General features: G+C 37.4%; 1 protein-coding gene across 2 annotated transcripts; it reads right to left on the minus strand.

Moving 5' to 3' along the window:
* On the minus strand, positions 1-24,757 carry LOC126976126 (protein zwilch). Of its 2 annotated transcripts, none has more exons than XM_050824325.1 (14): positions 24,387-24,757; positions 24,024-24,084; positions 21,670-21,811; positions 20,995-21,241; positions 19,840-20,004; positions 19,306-19,451; positions 12,229-12,440; positions 11,534-11,613; positions 8,478-8,701; positions 7,754-7,976; positions 2,866-2,989; positions 1,512-1,656; positions 1,248-1,384; positions 1-180 (listed from the first exon to the last, which is right to left on the minus strand). In XM_050824325.1, exons 1-14 carry the CDS (start codon positions 24,528-24,530, stop codon positions 68-70), a joined length of 2,163 nt encoding a protein of 720 aa, XP_050680282.1. In that variant the 5' UTR covers positions 24,531-24,757; the 3' UTR covers positions 1-67. The 2 variants fall into 2 exon arrangements, with proteins under 2 accessions (XP_050680282.1, XP_050680283.1); XM_050824326.1 differs by having other exon boundaries at positions 20,995-21,217; positions 24,387-24,749.
* Between the last annotated feature and the right edge of the window lie 326 nt (positions 24,758-25,083).

Consider the following 25,083-nt stretch of genomic DNA (forward strand, 5'->3'; position numbering starts at 1 on the left):
TACAGATAAAAAGCTTTATAAAATATCTATCATAAAAATATCAATTGAAACGGCATAAATTCCAACATTATAATTCAATATAACTATTCACTATGTTACTAAGATATATATATTTCGTATGTTGATACTTTAGATCTTCACCCACTGTTGTCGTTTCAGCGATCTCTTCATTAGGTGTTTCTGCAAATAAATTAATATATTTATTATTGTTTTTACAATGAAATCTATAGAGATTAAAATTGTTTTTAAATGGACACCTTCCATGTAGTTATTGACTGAACAAATTTATAGAGCTATTATGGATAGAAATGTTGTCATTTATAGATTGACAGATGAAGGCTTGTAATAAACGGAGATAGCCGAAAAAATCCACAACGTTTTAAGAAACTGTTCGCTTTCAAACTTTGTCGGATTATACTTCGTCGCCAATCACTACACGTCTTATACTAAACTAAATTTAAATCTTTCTAATCGTCTGGTTGAAGGCAGACGTTGAATATTTATTAAGCGCACAGCATGAACAAATTGTTAGTAATCTTTTAAGAATAAGCAAGGGTGTTTGAAATAAAAAATATAATTGTTGTAGAGAGTGTAGAACACTTATAATATCGGCGCTTTTTTTAAAGAATGTAATGTTCTGTAAAGTCGTAGTACATTATTTGATTCTATCATCATTACATTCGGTGCGAAATGCCACACAAGCCAAATCCCGTCAAGCGAGGTTGTATATTGAGCAACACTTTGATCCGTTTCTGTAAATTTAACGTTTATTATAAAAAGTAAGTGTTCATTTGTTTCGCTAGGTTAGGTCTTTTAAAATTTTTGTCGTTCCGCGAATTAGGTAGAAATGTAGGTACTCCGTAGTTTACTCTTTAAGTTTACCGAAATAGGGTTTGCACATTAGTGAAAATATTAATATTTTTTTATTTTTTTGGGGTAGGTATGTTATACGGCGTTACTACGGTTTTTAAATGTTGTGAATGGACTCGTTATAAGGCCCCATTTAACCTCCTTTCGGCTTTACGGGTAGTTTTGTAACACCATGCAGAAAGAAATCATTTTTATTAAAATTTCGAATTCGAGTTAAATATCAAATGCATGACGGTAAAGAGATATGTTTCGTATCAAAAGGTTTTCGTGTTGTCCGCTCTGTCATATATACTTCAATCTCTTTGCCCTGACGGTCACGCGAGTTCGGTTCCTTTTCCCATCCCAGAAATGCCAAATGTTAAGAAGTTGTCACTTACCTATATATTGATGCGTAGTTGTTGGGAATACTGGCAGCTGTGAGAACACGTGCACAACCTTGCAGTCACGTAATATTCCTGAGTCCTTCGCTTCCTCTTTCCTGGACATATCGACGCGATACCACATTGCTGGCTTTCTGTGAAACAACAGGGATGAAACAATCGCTACTGTAGATTCATATATGGACTGTATTTCTAATAAATGTGGCCGATGATAGCTTCCCAAATATCGAGGGGGATGTGGGCTAGTATTATAAAACTTACTTCAAATGATCCTGGACTGTGTTATTGGTGATAGGAATATTAATTTTCACGACAGGATCACTCATGAGTTGCCCCACTGTCTTTATTGGAGACTTCTCTGTCACATATAGCTCCACAAGCCGAGAGGCGATGGATTTCATTTGTGCTGTAAATAAAAAGAAAAAAAAATCTACTAGTTATGTTACTAATTAAAGAAGACAATTCAGCTTCATAGTTTTCTGTTAGGTACTGCATGTAATTTATCAATTAATATTATCTATACAAAGTTTTTTTTTGTTTTTAATGAAAATTAGGGACGAAACGAGCTGGACGTTCGGCTGATGGTAATTCATACGCCCTGCCCATTACAATGCAGTTCCGGATTCTTAAAAAACCCAAAAATTCTAAGCGGCCTTGAGACATAAGATATTAAGTCTAATTTGCCCAGTAATTACAAGAGCTATGGCGCCCTTCGGACCGAAGCTCAATAATGCTTACACATACTGCTTTACGGCAGAAATAGGCGCCGTTGTGGTACCCATACTCGAGCCGGCATCCTATGCAAAGGAGCCTCCCACAGGTCATCAGTCAAGCCAATAATGTGACTGAGTCAAGGTATGATCAAATTTACAATAACATTTGAGCTATCAATGAATCAGAATGGAGCATTTTTTAAGAGGGGTCAAGTGGCTTACTTGACTGAAAGTGAAGAATGAAACATTTATATAATATCGGTTTATGCTCAAAGTAGTAATTTTTGAAACTATTTAATAATGCTAAAAGGTTACATAAAATATACGATAGTTTTAAGGGCAAATGTATACACTTTTACAACAATGTCCCATCTTATGTTCAGATGTGGACTTGTAATCAAAGTTAAAAGTTATGTGTCAACAACTAGTGTGTTGCTTGTTTTGGATTCTTGAAATATTGGATTTTTAAGACCTATATTGATCTATCACCACTCTGATTATAAACTTTTCGGCAAGAACCATGCGGGCTGACCAATTAAGAAGAACACCGCCTACTATTAAGTACGTTTTAGTTTTGTATCATCACCATCATCAGCCGGAAGACGTCCATTGCTCGACAAAGGCCTCCCCCAAAGATTTCCACGACGATCGGTCCTGCGCTGCCCTCATCCAACGTATTCCATTATATATACTTATAACTTAATATAAAATAATGAAAAAAAAAAGAACGGGCCCGCTGTCACCGAGGTCAATTTCTTTCCAGATCAAAGCAGATTGTGCAAAACTTATGATATAGGCCCCAGCACCTAACTTTGGTAGATTTTTTTTTAACTTCTGCAAATTTAATTATTAATCAAAACATTAAAAATTCGTTCCGGGGACTATATAAAACGCATACTCACAAAAATCAATTCGAAGGCAAGTCTCAGCGCGATACAGATGTTCCAAGCACGCATGTATTTGAGCGAATCTCATTAGAATGTTCTTCCAGGAGCTAATATCTATTTCATCTGGTATCAATGGCACCTAAAAATATTTTGATTTGGATCAAAACATAAATCAGACTCTCTCTTAGTTCCGTCTTCCACTACATCTATTTTCTTCATCAAAATATGAAATCACATGATGTCAAGATGGCTGTACAATACAATAAAAAACCGCTAAAACAGACTGCATTTTTACTAGGTGCCAGTTACTGTATATTTAAATTTAGCACTCTCTCTCACCAATCTGGAAACATTTCTCAGACCTCTGGTATTGTAGATGTCCATGTATGGCATGATCAGAGATGGAATCACCATCCAAGCTTTCCGGTTACGTTACCGTCTTTAATATTAAAAAGGCAGTGCCAAAGCACAACCGGCAACCTTCACACTATTCAAATACCAGCTCAAAGTCAAAAGTCAAAGTCAATGTTCTTTATTTGCCAGAAACATTCACAAGTTGTTAAAAATTTAAGAGCAGGCACATGTTTCGTCTTGACAGACATGCAAATATTTTTGTGGTTTCACTTCACAATATTATAAACCTAACATACATACATATATAAAATCACGCCTCTTTCCCGTAGGGGTAGGCAGAGACCACTTCTTTTCACTTGCTACGATCCTTACATACTTCTTTCGCTTCGTCCACTTTCATTATTCCTTTCATACATGCTCTCCGGTTTAGGGTACTCTTGACCTGGCCTTTTTTCAAGACGTCCCTGATTTGATCTTGAAACGTCCGCCTAGGTCTACCCCTTCCAACACTTTCATTCACACTGGCCTTATACACTTTCTTCGTCAATCGTTCTTCATTCATTCTCTCGACATGTCCAAACCATCTCAGCATACCTTTCTCAATTTTTGTCACAGCATCTTCTTTCAGACCACAACGTTTTCTTATCTCACTATTTCTTATCCTGTCACTCAGTGTAACTCCTATCATACTTCTCAACGCTCTCATCTCAACTGCATTTATTCTGCTTTCATGTTTCTTCTGCCATACCCAACTTTCACTTCCGTACATGAGTGTTGGAACCAACACCCCCTCATGCACAGCCAAGCGAGCCTTATTAGACACCTTCTGACTGTTCATAAAGGAGTGCAAAGCTCCATTCACCATGTTTCCTGCATTCACTCTTCTTTCAATATCACTCTCATACTTTCCATCTCTTGTAAATTTAGAACCCAGATACACAAACTCATTCACCTGTTCAATTTTTTCATCTCCAATCACGATATTGCAGTCTGTCACTACCTCATCTCTTTCAAGCACCATCACTTTCGTCTTCTTTACATTCATCTTCATTCCCTTTCTACCAAAAGCTCCATTCATAGCAGTTACCATCTCTTGCAACTCCTCGGCTGAAGATGCAAGTAATACTTGGTCATCAGCATAGAGAAAACATTTGACGAGTAACTCATTCATTCTCAAACCACTGTCAGTCTCAAAAGAGACTGACAGTGGTTTGAGGATGAACAGATTAAACAGCCACGGTGACGCTACACATCCCTGCCTAACACCTTTTTCGATATTAAACCATTCAGTGTATGCCCCGTTTAACCTTACACAAGCAGTAGAATCTCTATAAAGAGATTGCAATGCTCGTATGAAGACACTGCTCACACCGCTCGTGGACAATGCTGACCACAATTCATTCCTCGCCACTCTATCATAGGCCTTTTCTAGATCCACGAACGCGCAATAGACCTTTTTGTTTTTAGCCAAAACCTTTTCGGCTATGCACCGCAAGGAAAAGACCTGATCCGTACATCCCATTCCCTTTCTAAATCCCGCTTGTGCATCTCATACTTTTTCGTCTGTTTCATTCACAACTCTTTCAATCAACACTTTTGCATACAATTTACCGACGACGCTGAGAAGGCTTATACCGCGGTAGTTTCTGCAGTCTTGTCGTGACCCATTTCCCTTATACAATGGCACGATTACAGCTTTGCACCAGTCTCCTGGTACTTGCCCATTTCGCCAGCACAAATTGAATAGGCGGTACAGCTGGCTAGCCACTATGCCCTGACCAGCCCTCAGCATCTCGACGGTAATCCTGTCATACCCTGCAGCTTTACCTAATCTCATACTTTTCAATGCTTTCACTATTTCATTCATGCTTATCTCACTTTCATCAACATTTGTATTAGTTTCAATAGAAGCTGTCGGATGTTGTTCATGCACTTCCTCTCTTTCAAACAAACTTTCAAAATACTCTCTCTCTTTAGCACACATTCTTCTCCTCTTATAATGTTCCCATCTTGACTCCTGATTATACTGAGCTCCGAGGTAGACGTTTTTCCTCTGGCTGTTTTGATGGATTTCCAGTAGAACTTAATGTTTGACTGGAAATCTTCAGTGAGCCTTCTATCAAAATCATCCTTTCGTTCTTCTTTCTTTCTAGACACAACTGCTTTCGCTGCTGATTTCATGATCTTTTATACTTCGTTCTTGCTTCCTTTATCTAGTCATCCGTTGCCTTTTGTACTTTTTGGTTAGCTTTTGTTGCTAACCAATCCAACCAAGCTTTCCTCTTTTCTTGCACCGCCATTTGTACCTCTTTATCCATCCACAAATTATGGTTCTTTCTTCCTTTCCTTCTTTTAGCTACCCCGCATACCTCAACAGCAACATTCACGACCCCTTTCTTAAATGTCTCCCACAAATCTTCAATCACAACTATCTCTTCTATGCCTTTAAAACTTTCTTTCAGTTTCTCTACATACTCGTCTTTCCTTTCTTTTCTTGTAGATTTTCCAATTTTACTCTGTCCAAAACACTCGTAGGCTCAGCTCGTCGGTGTCGCCAACGTTTAAAAAGGCCGCGCATTCGGGCTATGACCAGGAAGTGGTCTGTGTCGAGGCCTACACCGCGGTATGCCCGAGCATCTAGTACTTTCTTTCTCAGTCTTTCATCTACAATTACAAAATCAATCATACTTCTAGACTCACCCTCATCTCTTGTATACAAATGGATCTTTTTGTGGTTAAACATTGTGTTGGCCACGCAAAGATTCCATTCCAAGCATACTTCAAGCAGGCTTTTCCCATTTTCATTCACTCTCTCGTCCCCAAACGTACCCAGAACTCCTTCATACCCATCACGCTTTACTCCAACCCACCCATTAAAATCCCCTAACATCACGATCCGTTCATTTTCTCCGCATTTATTCAAGACCTCTCTCATACTGTCCCAAAATTCCTCCCTCTCTTTTTTGGCTTTTAATGACCCACCTCCGCACAGATCCGTCGGTGCAAAGACCCCAAGGATAAACAAGCGAGTGAGTCCGACTTTTAACCTAATCCAGAGGAGTCTTGGGCTAACACATTCATGCTCTATCACACATTCTACTATTCGAGCGGAAAGAATCACACCAACTCCCTGACAGCCTCGGCTAGTTTGGGGGACTCCGGACCAGTATGCCGTGTAGGGACCATGAACCGTGGTATCACATCCTTTCCTCTTCGTTTCATTCACGCACAGAATATCTATGGATCGTTCATCCATCATCTGACATACTTCATCTACCTTATCATCCACTCCTCTTCTTACATTCAACGTAGCAAAGCGGCTCTCCATGGGCCGCTTTTCGCCCCCGCGAGAAACGAGACGTGATGGGTGGCGAACCACATCGCCGCCATTTTCGTGAAATAACCTATTTTTATTAGTCTCCATTGCGTTCCCACGAATAGCAAGGGAAAGGTTTGTCCACCCCAGCAGAGCCCCGCATGCCAGGGTAAGGCTAGCCTGATTCTGGGGCGCCCGGTCCCAGGGCAGTGTGGCACGCTAAAAAATATATATATATAAACCTAACACAATCAATAATTACTGCTACGTTTAATTTAATCAACGTAAAGCCTGCTAAAAGACCCTACAATACACATTTACAATCTATACTAATATTATAAAGCTGCAGTGTTTGTTTGTTTGTTTGAACGCGCTAATCTCTGGTACTACTGGTCCGATTTGAATGATTCTTTCAGTGTTGGGTAGTCCATTAATCGAGGAAGGCTATAGGCTATGTTTTTTTTTCAAAATTAGGGATCCGTGATAAAATTGCTATTTTGTAACACAAGGTGTAAAATCGAAAACCTATTTTTGCGTGCGCTGCAAAAACTATTGACAATAGAACAAAATGATGTACAGGCAATAATATAGGCAATATTTTATTATTTATAAAACTATCGCGTGAATTATACTTTATATGGCGAAACAACGTTTGCCGGGTCAGCTAGTAATAAATGAAATGCTAAGAGATAACTAATGTAGTAAAAATAATCACAACAAAATATAATATTATTGGTAAAAATAGTATTGATGCCAGTTACCTCAACCAATCATCGTACAGAGGAATAATAATTATAGTACTAAACAGTGCTCAAGGTGACACATTAGCATAGGCCTGTTTCAGATTTGAGAATTCTAAAACAATATACCGTCGCGCTAACATGGGGGAGACAATTACTACTGCGACTGCGAAATTTTGGAAACTGTTTTGATTTTTTTGCTCCCTCTCTGCTCCCGGCCTCTGTTTGTGGGGAAATATGATGTAGCTGTTTTAACTCGGCAGGAGGCAAAAATAAAATTTATCACATAGTTCTTAAATTCGTTAATAACTTTTTTCTGCTTAACTCTTGCGCCGCGCTGCTTTAGGCACGTTTCGAGGAACGTGCGATCGTCCGCCATTTTGAATAAGCGGCCAGAATGCGCACTACGTTCAGCCACAACAGACGTAGAGTACTAGGTATGAAAAAACCCTCCAAAATCTGAGTAGCAATTATTAAATATATATTCATATACCTCATTAGCATCCTTCTTATCACTAACAAGTCCGTGTTTTTTTAATGAGACAAAATCGTCAACAGTCAAATCATTGGATTCCTCCTCGAAACAAAACGACTCGGAGTCCATTCGTATTGAGTGTTCCGTTGTTGAAATACTTTCAAACGGGTTCAAATTGAATTCACCTCCCATTGTCATATCCTGTATGGTTTGGTTTATCTGTTCTATGGATTCACCGGATCTGAAATATAGTGGTATATAAAGTTTTTTTTATAAAAACGCAAAAAGGCGACGGAAATAAGTACTACCCGGCCACATTATCTCTGGATATGGCTTTAACGTAATGCCACCTCCCGTTTCTCTTTCGCCCCCTCGCGCTCGTCCTGTTGCGTCAGTACGGTTTTCAGTTTCATTACCGTTAGGTACAAATCGCGATATCACATCTTTATTTTTGAAATTTTCATTATTACGTTTTGACTTTTGTTGTTAATTATTCTGTAGGTTCTGTTAATCTGTGTCGCTATAACAGTTCTGCCAAAAAATAAATTCCCTCCCTTTGTAAATACACATTAAATAACCTAGACGCTTTCATTGGTTTTTCATAATTATAATCAGCATCACAACACAACACATTTACATCAATACTGTAATAAAGCGCCGATGTGACGTCATGGACGTCAGGCCCACAGATAAAAACGGGTAGTATATAAATGTCGGATTGGGCCTTGACAGATAATCTTACCTAGCATCTGCTCTCCACACCCTGGCTAAGAAGAATGAATGCTCTAGTAGCGACATGATCCTGGTGTATTCCCACATGGTTTTGTCCACCCCCACCTGGGCGACAAGGGACAAAGCCTGAGGCGGACTTGAGCGAAGATTCTTCAGGACTTTGGATGTTTGCGAGTGACCACGAGACAGTTTCAACACGAGTTTTGACAGAAGAGACTTGTTGCTTACGTCAATCTGTTAAAGTTGTTATGATAGAGTTATTATTCTGGTGGTGCGCTACTGTACTGTAATAGTTATTTATGCAACTGTTGTGTAATAAGGGGTATTAAAACACGAATGTGGATTTATTTAATACTCACATGAGTGTTTTAATACCTAATTATCAACAGTTGCATACAAGATTTTATCTACACCCAGAATATGAATCCTCTAAAAGATTCTGACAGTTAGCTTACTGCTAACTTTAAAACAGCCATTCTTAGTAGTAACCTAATATCATCCATTACTGATTATATACAAATAAAATAAGTATTAATGAAAGAATTATTTATTTTAGTAGTACTTAGTTTACATTTTGTTTAGTGCAATAATTAAAATTCACATGAATATTATGAAGAAGATTGTTTTATTATGCAACGATCCCTTGAGTGATGGAAGACTCACGCGCTACAGTACCTACTATTAAATACGGGCATGGTTCTTAGGAGAGTTTTTTTTTTTTTTTTTTATGGAATAGGTGGACAAACGAGCGTACGGGTCACCTGTTGTTAAGTGATCACCGCCACCCACAATCTCTTGCAACACCGGAGTAATCACAGGAGCGTTGCCGGCCTTTAAGGAAGGTGTACGCGCTTTTTTTGAAGGTACCCATGTCGTATCGTCCCTGAAACACCGCACAAGGAAGCTCATTCCACAGCTTTGTAGTACGTGGAAGAAAGCTCCTTGAAAACCGCACTGTGGAGGACCGCCACACATCCAGATGGTGAAGATGATATCCTAACTTGTGGCGTGTCGTGCGAAGGTGGAATTCGGCGGCAGGAAACAGGTTAAACAGCTCTTCGGAACACTCCCCGTGATAAATGCGGTAGAAGACACACAATGAAGCGACGTCTCTACGCAACGCCAAGTGATCCAGCCGTTCACAGAGCACTGGGTCCCCGACAATTCAAGCTGCTCTGCGTTGCACGCGGTCAAATGGATCGAGCTGATACTGGGGTGCGCCAGACCAGAGATGACAGCATTACTCCATGTGTGGCCGGACCTGCGCTTTGTAGAGCGCTAGTATGTGGGCCGGCTTGAAGTATTGCCGTGCTCTATTAATGACGCCCAGTTTCTTTGAAGCCAATTTGGCTTTGCCTTCCAGATGACCACGAAATTGGCAATCGCTCGAGATTTCGAGACCCAGTATTCCGATACTAGGCGCGGCTTTAAGAGAAGTGTTCTCGATGAGCGGTGATACGACAAATGGGGTTTTTTTAGTGGTAAAGGCGCAAACTTGAGTCTTCTGGGGGTTAAATTGGACAAGGTTCAATTTTCCCCATTCCGCGACCTTCTCAAGAGAGGACTCGATAGAAGACACAAGTTTCTCCCGGCACTGGTCGACGATTTCCCGAGAGAGACCTGCATGGCCAGTGTATACGGCATCACCAGTGCTATCGTCTGCATAGCAATGAATGTTGGAGGTGTCCAACATATCATTGATATGCAGAAGAAACAGCGTGGGAGACAGCACACAGCCTTGGGGCACTCCAGCATTCACGGGCTTCGGGTTCGAGCAATATCCGTCGACAACGACCTGTATGCTGCGCCCAGTGAAGAAGCTGGAGGTCCACTTGCACAAGCTATCGGGAAGCCCAAATGATGGAAGATTGGAGAGGAGCGCCTTGTGCCATACACGATCAAAGGCCTTCGCTATATCCAGGCTAACTGCCAGGCCTTCCCCCTTGCTTTCAATAGCCGCTGCCCATCTATGTGTTAGGTATACCAGAAGATCACCTGCCGACCGACCATGGCGAAACCCGTATTGTCGGTCGTTGATCAACTGGTGACCCTCTCGATATACCAAGAGCTGACGGCTAATTATGCTCTCCATGATTTTGGAGAGCAGGGAGGTAATAGCAATAGGCCTGTAGTTTGCCGGATCCGAACTGTCTCCTTTTTTTGGATCGGATGGACAAGGGCTGACTTCCATGAGTCAGGGACTACGCCTTTAGAATAAGAGTGCCGGAATAAACGCGTTAGCACCGGCGTCAACTCAGGGGCACACGTTCTAAGCACGATTGGAGAAATGCCATCCGGCCCGCTCGACTTTCTGACGTCCAACGAAAACAGAGCTCGCCTAACAGTTTTCTGTCTGAACTGTACTTCAGGCATAGAGCTCTGACACCACGGGATGGTCGGCGGTGTTTTTCGGTTGTCGTCAAGAGTCGAGTTGGAGGCGAAAAGAGTGCACAAGAGATCGGCTTTCTCTTTTGCCGTATGGGCCAGGGTGTCATTCCTCATGTGCAACGGCGGCATGGACGGCTGGCTGAAGTTACCAAGAGCAGCTTTCGACAACGACCAGAACTTGCGTGTTCCCGTCGGGTAACTGGAAAGCTGCTCGCCGATTTTGACGACGTGTTTTGACTTTGCACGGGCGATTTGCCGCTTAAAAAATCTGGAGGCACGGTTGTATTTCCTCTTAAGAACTGTGCAGTTCGGATCCTTTGTGCCCAGCGCCGCAACCCAAGTTCGATACGCCTGTTTTTTGCCGTCAGATGCTGCTTTAACAGACGCATCGAACCAGGGCTGTGATCTGCCACCGATGGGTACTACAGAGTTTGGTATAAAAATATCCATACCCTGTAGTATCACATCGGCTACTGCAACGGCGCAAAAGAGTGTAATTTGACCGATTTCCAAGCGAAAGAAGTTGCAGGTAGAATACTTGTTATATATTAAGGTACTTCCCTTATCATTTAGATTAATTTAGAGCAATATATTTCGATTTGTTTTATAATTATTAGTCATTATATTTATTTCATTAAACATGCTACCAAAACTAAAAATAATGACCTAAATACTTACAAATGGTCTTATTTTCCCAGACGATATAAAGGTCAGAGCTTGTAGAAGCAACGTCATCAATTCCTCTGCTGTTTCACATTCTGTTAGAGAATGAAATAAAAATTGTTATATATTTTTATGGGAGCTTTTTTGGTTTTTGGTGCTCAACCCTAATTTAATCTATAATTAAAGTTAGTCTACGCTCTTAGTTAATCACCAAAATAAGTCTAATGCGTTTAAGCAGAACAAACAAAATTAAAACAATTATTATAGTATAACTTCCCACCTACTATGTTAACACTCGTGAATTTGCTAGATTTATTTGCTATAATTTTTGCCATATATTTTATTAATTTTTCAGTTTTGTTCATAATATTCACCAGTGGGCGGCTCCTTTGCACAGGAAGCCGGCTAGATTATGGGTACCACATCAGCGCCATTTCTGCCGTGAAGCAGTAATGTGTAAACATTTCTGTGTTTCAGTCTAAAGGGCGCCGAAGCTAGTGGAATTACTGGGCAAATGAGACATAACATCTTATGGCTCAAGGTAACGAGCGCAATTGTAGTGCCACTTTTTGGGTTTTTCAAAAATCCTGAGCGGCACTGCATTGTAATGGGTAGGGCGTATCAATTACAATCAACTGAACGTCGTGCTCGTCTTGTCAGTTATTTTCATAAAAAAATATATGTACGTTTATACGATATTGAGAGCTTACCACGCAACACATCCCACAGTTTATAAGTAAAATCGTTACTCGATCCTCTCTTCATGTCCGCCATACATTGCCGCAGACTAGTAGTGTCTTCAGTGACGCACAGACAGCCCCCCGCTGGGCAATCAGCAGTGTATGTGTACATTTCTGTTTCGTTCAACAACTCCTTGAGTCGCTTTGCATTGTTGTAGCGTTTCATACCAGGTATTACTGGTCTATAAAAATAATACAAACAATAATTATTATAACCTCTAAAAGTCAAGTACCCTACCCAATTACCAGTGGAAGACTCCTTTGCACCGGATATCAGCTAGTTTATGGGTACCACAACGGAATGTGTAAGCATTACTGTGATTCGGTCTGAAAGGCGCCGTAGCTAGTGAATATACTGGGCAAATTAGACTTGACATCTTATGTCTCAAGGTGACGAGCACAGTTGTAGTGCCGCTCAGAATTCTTGGGATATTCAATAATCTTGAGCGGCACTGCATTGTAATGGGCAGGGCGTAACAATTACCATCAGCTGAACGTCCTGCTCGCCTTATTTTCATTACAATAAAAAAATAAACTAATAAAATAAAAAAATTGTCAAATGTACAGATGTTTCATTGAAACATTATTATAGTTTTTAAAATGTACCTAACTACATATTACATTTAATAGGCATTCTGTTTTAAATATGAAGCATTGTTCATCTCTGGATAAATAATAATTTGGGAGAAACAAATTAACTAAAACTATCGAACAGGCTTTGAGACCACATCAAAGGAGTAGTCCGCACGCGCGTAGTTGCGACGGATTTAGTTATGGTGGATTGGCTCTTTGGATTTTGATACTCGAAAAACTTATTGCAGGTTAGTCTAGAGTCTCTGGTCCCAGATATCTTAAAGTATTGCTAACTTGGTTTACAAGAATGAACTGGTATGTCTAGCTGCGGGCTGTGGAAGCTGGAACGGCTGCAGTGGGCGGCAGTTGCTAAAATTTATATCAATATAACCCGGCAGACGTTGTTCTGTACATAATAATAAAATTCTGTTTTTCATGAATTTGCCAATAATATTTCATTGCATCAAGAATTATTTCGTAAATTACGCACCCTGTTGTTATAATGAAATTGCTGCACAGCAGAAGCAGAAATAATGTCCATACAAAACAAATATTGGAAATAAAAATAATTATAAGTCCATATTGAAGTTGTTGAAAATCACGTTCTAAGATTCTGTTTATATATATATTATTAGCTGACCCAGCAAACGTTGTATTGCCGATATTAAAATCGCGATACAAAAGTAACTGTTGATCGTAGATGGGTGAAAATTTGAAGTTGTATGTATTAATGCTGACTCATAATCAAACAAATTTAAAAAAAAAATCAAAAAAATTTAAGAAAAAAATCGTGTGGACCACCCTTAACATTTAGGGGGATGAAAAATAGATGTTGTCCGATTCTCAGACCTACCCAATATGCACTCGGAGCCGGAAGCCGTTTCAGAGGAGTTCAAAGTTTAACACCATGACACGAGAATTTTATATATTAGAGATAGATACAGGAGAAGCTAGTAAGTAGTAGTAGAAGATATAAAGCATATAAAAATAGAATTGTGGTGTGTTAAACAGTGTCAATACAAAAAACTTAGTATACTAGAGTAATAGACAATCACTCTCCTTGTTACGGCGAGACTAAATTTAAAATAGTCATGTGTGCTAGTCAGTTATTTTCACAGCATCATGACGTACGGTTTACTATGGGGTCATGCCGCCGAGATTGATATAGTGTTTGCACTGCAAAAGAGAGCTGTTCGTGCTATATATCAGCTTGGTTATAGACAGTCTCTCAAAGAAAAATCTAAAGAAATAAATATTATGACTGTTCATTGTCAGTACATTTATGAAAATTTAATATACGTTCACAAAAATCGTCACCTTTTTGCTCTTAATAGTGATTTTCATTATTATAACACTAGAAATAAGGGATTGCTTGTAACTAATTCTAGTAGGCTTCATAAGATACATAATAGCTTTAAAGGTAAATGTATACACTTCTATAATAAAGTCCCAGCCACTGTTCAGGCATTATCTATAAATAAATATAAATGTTTTATAAAAAAAATGGCTCTGTCCTAATCCTATTACTCCACTGCTGAATATCTAAATGATCGGACAGCCTGGGACTAGATTGTGATTATTTTATAGCGATAGAAATGACTGTACAATATTGTATATTTTTATTGAAAAGAGCGCAAAAAAAGAATGCTGGGAGAGTTTCTTGCTCCGCTTCTTCTCTCTAATGGACACAAAATTGTTTCAAAACGGTTTCATGGTCTTCATCGATTCCGTCTCTTTCTCACACCTAGGTTTTATGTAAGGATAGTTATCTCACATTCACACAGAGTTCGTCCATTACGGTAGTTACGGGAGTTTATGGTCTATACTCTATACATTTATATATAAAATTTTAGATGTGAACGATCTCCACCATCAACTTTAACTTTTGACGAACATCTTCAATTTTCAACACCTAATATGGATAAATCACTATCAGATATATTAACTTGATGGGGAAAGTCAACAAGACACCACCTAATTATGACTTGAATCGCAAGAGAACTAGGGATAAAATGGATGACTCTATCAGTAATCAGCTGGATGAATTGAAGCGAGAAATGCGACAAATGCTGAATACCTTTACAAAACAGCACGGTAGAGAGGTTCAGCAGATAAATATAACCCTTAAAGAAATTAAACAGTCCAACGTCAGCATAGAAAACTCTATTGCAGTTTTGACTGGGCAGAACGAAGAGCTCCATAAGAAAATTAATCTATTAGAGAGGGAAGCCAAAGAAGACAAAAAATGTATTTCTATGCTTGAGACAAAAATTGAGGAAATCCAGATAGGAAACCGCAAATCGAATTTCATCGTAAAGAATGTGCCCAGGCGAAGCAATGAACTTAAGGATGACCTCATCGAAATGATAATGTGTCTCACCCGCAACTTGGACTGCAACATTTCCAAATCTGATATAAAGGATATATATAGATCACATACTAAGAGCAACGAACAACGTAACGCACCTATAATAGTGGAAACCAGTTCGACCATGTTGAAGGCGGAAGTCCTGAAATTGGGTAAGGCATACAACATAAAGCATAAGTCCAAACTATCCTGCAAACAACTGGGTATTAAAACCAATGAGGATACTCCCATTTTCCTCTCTGAACATTTAACCCCTAGGGGGTCCCGTCTACACTTCCTCGCCCGAGACCTAACCCGATCTGGATTTTACAAATATTGCTGGACAGCCTATGGTAAAGTGTATGTCAGAAAGGACGACCAATCTCCATTTATTATGATTAGAAATGAAGACCAAGTACAACAACTGAAACTGCAAAAGTGACTAGAATTAGCAATTATTTCTGTAGTTACACGTTTGTATTATTTACATCTTAAAACAACAAACCTACAATTTCGTTGCATGTTAATGACAATTGATTTTATAAAAAATATTTTTCTTTGTTATATAATCTTCACTAAAGTTTTAAAAAGTTACCCAATGAAAGTTTATGCAAACAATCTTCTGGATAGCAATACATTTATTCCCATTCACAGTCTTGACAACTTACTTTCTCAAACGCACACTTACATTCCACACAAACAGCTCATACTAACCACTTTTATACTAAATACATGTTTTCTCCGAATCTTCACTAGTCTCACTCACAGCGTCACTACACTTCATTCCAATAGCACTGTTTACCCCCAACCATATAATATACGCTTAATCATATACAAACTATCGACAATATCATACTGTTACAAAAAGATTAAGTACTTACACGAATTCTACGTTCTGATACATTGTTTCTGTGAGCCCTCACTGTACTCAAGAAAGGTTACATTATCTACAATTGAACCTAACGACAACATTTCTGTTTTGTTCCTCCACCTGCGACTAAATACCATTTTGGCGAGTATTATATGGATACCTTGTGTTTTCACCTCGGGAACTATACCAATGAAAATTTTAAAACCTTAATTGAGAGGATTCACAGCTATCCTGATATTATTGTCTTAACTGAATGTCGATTATCTCAAAACCCCACTATTCCTTTAATGGATGAGTATAACTATAACGTAACCCAAATTACACATAATCAGAACGACGGCGTGGTTGTGTATACCAAATCAACACTGACTCAAGTAACTGTCACGGAACCAGTTATACATGACTCCAGCTGTCTATTGGTTACTTTGGGTACTGACATAGCTATAGTTGCCGTCCATTCGCATTCAGAGACCCCTCCAGATTTATACAATCACTGGACTCCCTATTACAGCAGCTGAAGGCATACAGTAGTATAATTCTTACGGGTGACATTAATATTGATATTTCAAATGAGCAGTCAAATGTCCACTCGATTGACTTTATGGAAGTACTGGCCCACCATGGTCTTTTTCTTGGTCATAATTTTCCAACTCATTATCGAACTTGCCTCGATCATCTCAACCTGAAGAGTCATCTACCTATTAAACTACTAGTTGTCGAGTCGACCGTCACTGATCATTTTGCTATTGTAGCTGCGATATCTTTGAAAAAGAAAATATCACATTATCGAACCTCAATAATAAAGTTTGACGAAGATAAGCTGACTGAGGATCTAATCGGCATAAACTTTGAGTCTGTATATACCTCTGATGATCCTAATATCGCGCTAAAACACTTATATGACCCTATTCTCCACGCTATCTCTGCTAACAGTAAAACTATCAAATTGTCTCGAAGACAAAGACCTATCAAACCCTGGATTACTCTAGGTTTACTGAGGTGTATGCGTCATAGAGACAAACTTTACAAACGCGTGAGGAAAGAACCAGCAAACGAAACACTGAGGGTTACTTATAAGCGATATCGTAACTTTTGTATTAACCTATTACGAAAAACCAGAATTGCATTTGAAAAACTTGAATTTCAAAAAGCCGGCAACAATTCCAAGCAAGTATGGAAGACCATACAATCAATTACCAACTCCGGTAAAACGAAGTCCCCGGCTGAAAACCTATTGTGCCTAAAGGAGAACAGACAGCTTAGCGTTGATGAGGTAAACTCTTACTATGCAAATATTGGTAGGCAGCTGGTAGATAAAATAACAATAGTGCTTTTGCTGCGAGATCCCACACGTCCATTCTATGCCCCAACTCTTTTGTTCAGCACCGACGAATCCGAAGTCGAGCGCGTAGTCACACCATTAAAAAACAATAGTGCTATGGGCTGGGACGGAATCTCTACTGGGTTCTTGAAGAAGCACAAGAGAATCATAATCCCGCCTCTTACATATATATGTAATATGAGCCTGAAAACGGGAATATTTCCTTCGGCCTTCAAAAGGGCTATTATCCACCCTATCTTCAAATCAGGTGATCGAAGTCTAATTATAAATTACAGACCAATATCTGTATTGCCCGCGATGTCTAAAGTACTGGAAAAAATTATTAATATTAGACTCACTAAGTACTAAGAGTCACATAATCTCCTGTCTACAAACCAATATGGCTTTAGAAAGAATTGCTCCATTGCTGATGCTGTACATAATTTAGTGGATCACATAGTCAGAAAACTTGACGATAAACAGAAATGTGTAGCACTTTTTCTGGACCTTGCGAAAGCGTTCGACACGGTTTCGATCTCGATATTGCTATCCAAACTGGACTCGTTAGGTATAAGAGGAAACCAATTATCCCTGTTTCAAAGCTATCTAACCGGTCGATCCCAATGTGTTAAGATTGGCCCTTATACAAGTTTAGAAACTACCATTGAATATGGCGTTCCTCAGGGGAGCATTCTTGGCCCAAGCTGGTTCTTAGTATACGTAAACGACCTATGCAATCTTAAATTATATAATGGAAAAATATTTTCTTACGCAGATGATACAGCATTGGTATTTTCTTCCGGAACGCTGTCCGGGACGTATAGTGTTGCTCAAGATGGATTTAACGCAGCAAATAAATGGCTTAAAGAAAACCGGCTGACCTTAATCGTAGCTAAAACTAAAATGATCCATTTCTCTATGCCCAACCATAAAGACGAAGACTCCTTACAAATCACTGTTTTACCAAATGACGGTCAAATTTCAGCTGGTATTCGCTGCATTGAAAAAGTAACATCTATCAAATATCTGGGGGTAGTTCTTGACCAAAACTTGACTTTCAAGCCCCATGTAGAATACTTGTCAGGCCGAGTACGTAAGCTTGTTTATATTTTCCGGCGATAACGTCACTCTGCCGATCCTAACATAATGAAAATGGTATACCTAGCGATATGCCAAACTATTTTGAATTATTGCATTACGACATTGGGTGGTGCTGCAAAATCTCACCTTCTCTTGGTGGCGCTCCACTGCACAGAGGGCTGTTTTGAAGGTATGTTGTTTTAAGCCTCGCCTGTATCCCACAACAGAACTTTATGAATACTGCCAAGTTCTGACAGTCAGGCAACTCTTCATATTGGCGATTGTTATCAAACAGCACCCTTTAACAGAGTTTAGGCCAGAGTCTAATCGCCGCAATCATCTTGTGGCAGTATCTACGAAGGTAAGGACATCATTCAGCCGCAGATTCTTTCTGTTTCTGGGACCGTACCTTTATAATAAGCTACACAAGGTATTATGTTTGTATGGTCTAAACATGTACAAATGTCGGTCAACTGCACACGAATGGCTCCTTTTGCAAGATTACTATCACACAGAGAGACTTCTGGGGGTCTTGGGTAGTTAGCACACCTATAAACCGAGAACACCCTATCGTACGCATGTTTGCACATACACCCTCTCTCTCTCTCACACACACACTCACACATACACACACACACACACACCTCTATCCTTTGGAATTTCAAGCTTTTTAGTCACTGTGTAAAAGTGGAATCCTGGTGACCAGTAATACAGGTATTTTATTACAGGCACCAGCGATCCACAACCAAAACTTATGTATCCCCTGTATTTTTAAGTTTTCGCTATATTGTAATTTTGGTTGTTGGTGAGAAATAAAAGTTATTATTATTATTATTATATTAAATGGAAGCTTACGTAATAACAGCTGTTTCCAAATTGATGCACGTAGTTCCAGCAGCCATCATATCAACCAACAGCTGGTTTATATTGTGTAATGCACACACAGACTTCCACACGGCATTGCACGGACTGGCCATGTGACCTATAGTTACTTCTTGCTCCTGAAATTAAATATTACCCTCATAATTTTGATGCGCGGGATTGACTGCTATTTTTTAGGATCTTTCAACAAACAGTGGAACGAGTTTTATTGTGTAGTTCAAGTTGTACATTTTACCATTTACCACCACTTCGGAAAAGCTTGATCTTTAGTCAGAAGAAGTGGCAAGAAACTCACTGGCATCAACATTTACAGATACATCATTTTGATTTTTTTTTGATTCATCAAATATCGATATTTTCAGCAATTTGTCATGCACACTAAACTTGGCCTGTTTTCATGAGGAGCTTAACAGCTAGAGTCTCTATCTAAACATATAAATTATCTCAGATTTCAACTATCATCACAATAGCATTCTGAACTTAAAATAAACTTAAAGAAATACTTACAAAGCGTACTTTACAGCTGATATAAGGAGTATGAACCGTTTTAGTCGTCCACTCACAGTGCAACTCGGTGAAACCGCCATGTGGAGTATTAAGTTGTTCCACAACACTAAGTTGCCCATATGTCATACCAGCGATTGTATATTTAGAGTCCACCAATATTGATATCTGAATTAAAAATATATTATTTAATTTATCACACTCAGGTTTTTATAAGTTTTAAGTAGTTTCTTGGGGGTAAGGAACTCTAACATAAGCTCTATTACTAAGTAACTGCTATCAATATATCTGTCAGCAGGCTGTATCTCATAATCTACAATAGTTACACAGCTAAAATTTTAACAGAGTGTGTATTATTAATACACACTATAACAAAACATAATAAAAAACAAATGTTTAAGTAATTTAATTTTTACTAAAGTAATTTAAAAAGAAAAACAAATTTTTTAGAATTATACAAAACACAAATGTATTTAACAATCACTATACATTATAACTCCATCTATTATAGGTACCTATATGTATTCTTAAATCGTAAAGGTAACAATGGTTTATTCGAAAAAGACTTTTTAACCGACTTCAAAAAAGGAGAAAAGTTCTCAATTCGTGGGTACGTTTTTTTTATGTTTGTTAACTCAGAACTTTCGGCTGGGACCCATTTTGATAATTCATTTTTTAATTGAAAGCTGTTGCTTCCGATGTGGCTTCTATTCTAATAACGAATCTAATTCTACTAACGATTATTGTTATTTTTGGAGTAGGTGTCAGCCAATGTAGGTTTGTAACTACATAATATATAGTTATATTTGAGATGTGCTTGAGACGTGAGGAGGTGAGAAGCTAGAGCGGGGAGGTGGCGGGAGGGTACAGCCCAAAAATAACAAGAATCATTACTAGAATTACATTAATTAATTAGATTGTATAAACATACGCAATTATTTTTATACTTTTTTGAAGTCGGATTTTTTTTTAGCAACAATATAAATGTAATATTGTATATAAAACATGTAAAATAAATGTGAATAGGTACATAATATGTAAACATTATTGTACCAATTGAAATTTTGCAAGAACATTTTATTTATACCGAAAACATCTAAAAATCAATATTAAATAATTAGATTCTGTGAGTTTTAAAATATATAATAAAATACATACCAAATCTTCATCGATTTGTTCTTGTTTCGCAAATTCTTTTATGAGCTCTTCAACATCAATCTCATCTAAAGTTAATGCACCTTCATATGTAACGATTCCTCTGTTAAATTCTTCATTATTTGACTGAATAGTAAGTAAGATAGGTTTTCCTGGTTCTTCCGATGCTGGGTTACATAGAACCCACATTGGTACAACATCATCTTTAGGCAATGTTGATATACTCCTTGAATAAAGATTAGCAATATCTCTGTAAATGAAATTAGTCTTGATATACCATGTGAAATATTAAAATTCTTTTATTAGGCTATTTGAGCTGTTTTTATATAAGAAGGTACAATACTTTTAAGATTTAATTTTTGTGCAACCTATTGGTCGGTTTGAAGTCGGTGCTAGGCCAAATGTAATAGCAGCTCTAGAACCAAACAACCCAAGCGGGCAAGCACCAATTTAAACACTATCAATAGGTAGCACATACAAATAATAGTATTTTAGTATATTTTTAAAGTATAAGATTTGCATAAGAGGTGTATTAAATTAAAAATCTATTTACTTATTTTATACTTTTGAGTTTTTGAAGTCAGTTTTTCCTTATATAGATTTTTTTAACAGTTAAAAATCATAAACATAATAGTTAATGTAAAAAATGTAGTTCCCACTGCCTTAATTGTATTTTACCTTGCTATATTAACATCAATAGGTCCATGCAATAATTCTTCCTTTTTCCAAAGTTGTGGTTCATCAGGAATCATTGTTTCATCTAATATTGTGTGCAAGCTCAAATCCAATTTCAAAGGTGAACCAGTTAAATCCAATTCATCTGAAATATCATACAGACACTGAGATACAAGATATTTTTTTTTCATCAATTTTATTTTTTATATAATACTAGCTCATACCCACGACTTCATCCGCATATACACATGACTAAGCACATAGTACTTAAAAAAACTTTATTAACTTTATATTCAATGAAGATATCCCAATATTTTTTTTTTGATAAGGACCAAGTGTCTGAGGAATAAAACTTAGAAGACTTAATAATTAAAATATATCCAATAGTTTTTCCATGATGCGCATACAAATGAAAACCTCACTTAGCTATGTTAACAACTGTAGTTCATCTACCAACCATAGGAATGATATAAAAATTCTAATTATTTTTTCATTTTAAACTATTCTTTAAATTAATTGATTTGTGAACAACGGGGGACACATCAAAGGAAAAACAAACCAAAATTAGCCAAATCGGTCCAGCCGTTCTCAAGTTTTAGCGAGACTAACAAACAGCAATTCATTTTTATTTATATAGATAGATTTTTTTTTAAAATAAGGTACGAGACGAGCAGATCATTCAGCTGATGGTAATTGATACGGCCCTACCCATTACAATGCAGTGCCGCTCAGGAATCTTGAAAAACCCAAAAGTTCTGAGTGGCAATACAATTGCGCTCGTTATCTTGAGACATAAGATGTTAAGTCTCATTTGGCCAGTAATTTTACTAGCTACGGCGCCCTTCAGACCGAAACACAGTAATGCGTACACATTACTGCTTCACGGCAGAAATAGGCGCCGTTGTGTTACCCATAATCTAGCCGGCTTGGCTTCCTGTGCAAAGAAGTCTCCCACTGGTAACCATAAATGTAATTTGTGTATAAGCTATATATATAATTGTAGACAGAAGCTAGACTAAGTACTCGCCAAGTATTACACCAGTGATAACCAAATTCAATCATATTGAATATTTTTTAAGCTTGAGTATGAAATTATTATGGTTAGTCAACTCTACTTGTTGGAAAGGGTACAGAGGCGAGCCACTAAGTTGCCAAGGGAACTGAAAAATCTTACATATGAACAAAGTCTTACAAAGCTTGGACTCAGCACCCTCAAAAGCAGGCGAGAAAGAGGAGATCTAATTGAAACATACAAAATACTAAATAATTATTATAATGTCCCAAATTTTGAGAGCATGTATCCAAGGATGAGCAATCCTAGACTAAGGGGACATGATATGAAGCTATAATATCCTTTAGTATCATCAAATCCATTAAACCACTTCCTGACCAACAGAGTTGTTCATATATGGAATAGATTGCCCAAGGAAGTGGTTAAATCAAAATCTGTTAATCAGTTTAAGAATAGACTGGACAAACATTTGAATAGATATGGCAAATGATATAGACGCATCAGTGAAAGCTGCTTAGTCTATTATAAATAATAATACTTTCACACTTATAAAAAGTGATTGAGTAGCAAAGGGATAAAATGCAAAATTATAAGTCCTATGATCACCAATTACAAATTCAACCTTACCTAAGCCATGAATTATTTAATCTCCAAACTGACTTATAAAAAAGTATCTCACTGTCTAGTAACATCATCTCTTTTTTCTTCTCTTACCATAGAATTACATGACAGGGACAACTAATTTTAAGCTTGGATTACTCCTTAGCTTAAAATTAGTTACTTACGTTTGCACTGCATTTATTAATTAAACAGTAAGTGGTCATAGAAGGACCACTTTGGGGGAAGTCTTTGTCCAGCAGTGGTCATTTTCCAGCTGATATGATAATGATGATAATAATGAAGAAAGACCACATGGAGGATGAATTAACTGAAACTATGTACACTAAAAGTGAACTTATTAAATTATAAACTGTCTTTGTTATTAAAAAATATTCTATGCCTGCCTCAGTCCGAACTTACACTGCTGAAATAGTAATATCTTGCATGTTAATCCTCCTCCTATCCAAGTAGTAGCTTTGTATTTATAACATTAATAAACATGGAAACTTAACCCTATGGGTTACTAAACTATTTGTTATGCTTGGATTAAGGTGTTCAGTATGGTAACCTATGTGGCTTACCATAATGTGTGTGAAATAGTGTAAAGGGTTTTACCTTAAATGCTCTTGTTATGTTGTAATTGTTACTGTATGGGTTAATTATTAATCAAGATATAACCGGTCAAGTCTACGTGAAGGTAATAGGTAAAAATAATAATACCCATAGTGCTCTGAAATTTTCATACCTTTTTCACATTCATTGTTTTTAGGGGTATACTCAGATGACAAGCCTGTAGATTGCTTTACCTAAAACATTTTATATTTATTACTTATTTAATAATTTAATGTTTAAATAGCACCTTTAGAAATACCTTTCTTACGTTGAAAAGTTATCATAAAAAATATATTATATAAAAACTATTATTATGTTTTATGTAACAATGGGCAAGATATAACAATATATAGAAGATAGGAGCCTATCTTCCAGTATAGTAATATAAAATAATTTAATTTATTTATTGGAAGGCAAATAAATAGAATATTATTTAAAAAAATATATAAATAATTTTTATATCTGATAATATTGTGTAGTAGGTAATTATACTCACTTTTGAATAAGCTAAAACGATATCATTTTCACTTTTGGTGTATATTTCGACATACGTTGGACTGGGTTGTTTTTCTATAGTATATTTGGAGTATTTTTCCAACACTGGTTTTAGCTGTAGATCCATATTTTTTATGAGTTGCATGTATCTTCAAGTGTCCAATACTTCTCAATACTATAGGAACAGGTAGGTACTCTCTTTACGATAGTCTATCAAAGTTAACACATAATTTATGTATAAAAATAACTGAAATTTTTATTGCTTAGTTATCAAACAACATAACAAAAACTACTCTAAATTCTAAATAATATTTTTCACGAAAATAATGTTTATCTAAATTCAAATTTTTATAATCCGTTAGTCGTTACTATTTATTTTAATTTTTCAACAGTTTGCACTTTGCGATGAGCTTTAATCACCTGTCAATAAATGACAGTTGACTTTTGCGACATCTTTAATTGTGACTTCTACTAAGTACCACATAGTGAGGACAGTACATTACGTGAGTACATTGATACGACCCTTTTATATTATATTAGTTCATATTAAGTGTCATAGGTGGCGCTTGAACAAAATTTAATGTCAGGTGATCTACCATAGCTCTAATACTGATTTTATCATAGATATATTAATATTCCTCTTGGATTTTATTTACACTTCATTTTAAGAAAAATATAAGTTAAACTGAAATATAATA

Source organism: Leptidea sinapis, chromosome 39 (genome assembly GCF_905404315.1).
Source record: "Leptidea sinapis chromosome 39, ilLepSina1.1, whole genome shotgun sequence".
NCBI lineage: Eukaryota > Metazoa > Arthropoda > Insecta > Lepidoptera > Pieridae > Leptidea > Leptidea sinapis.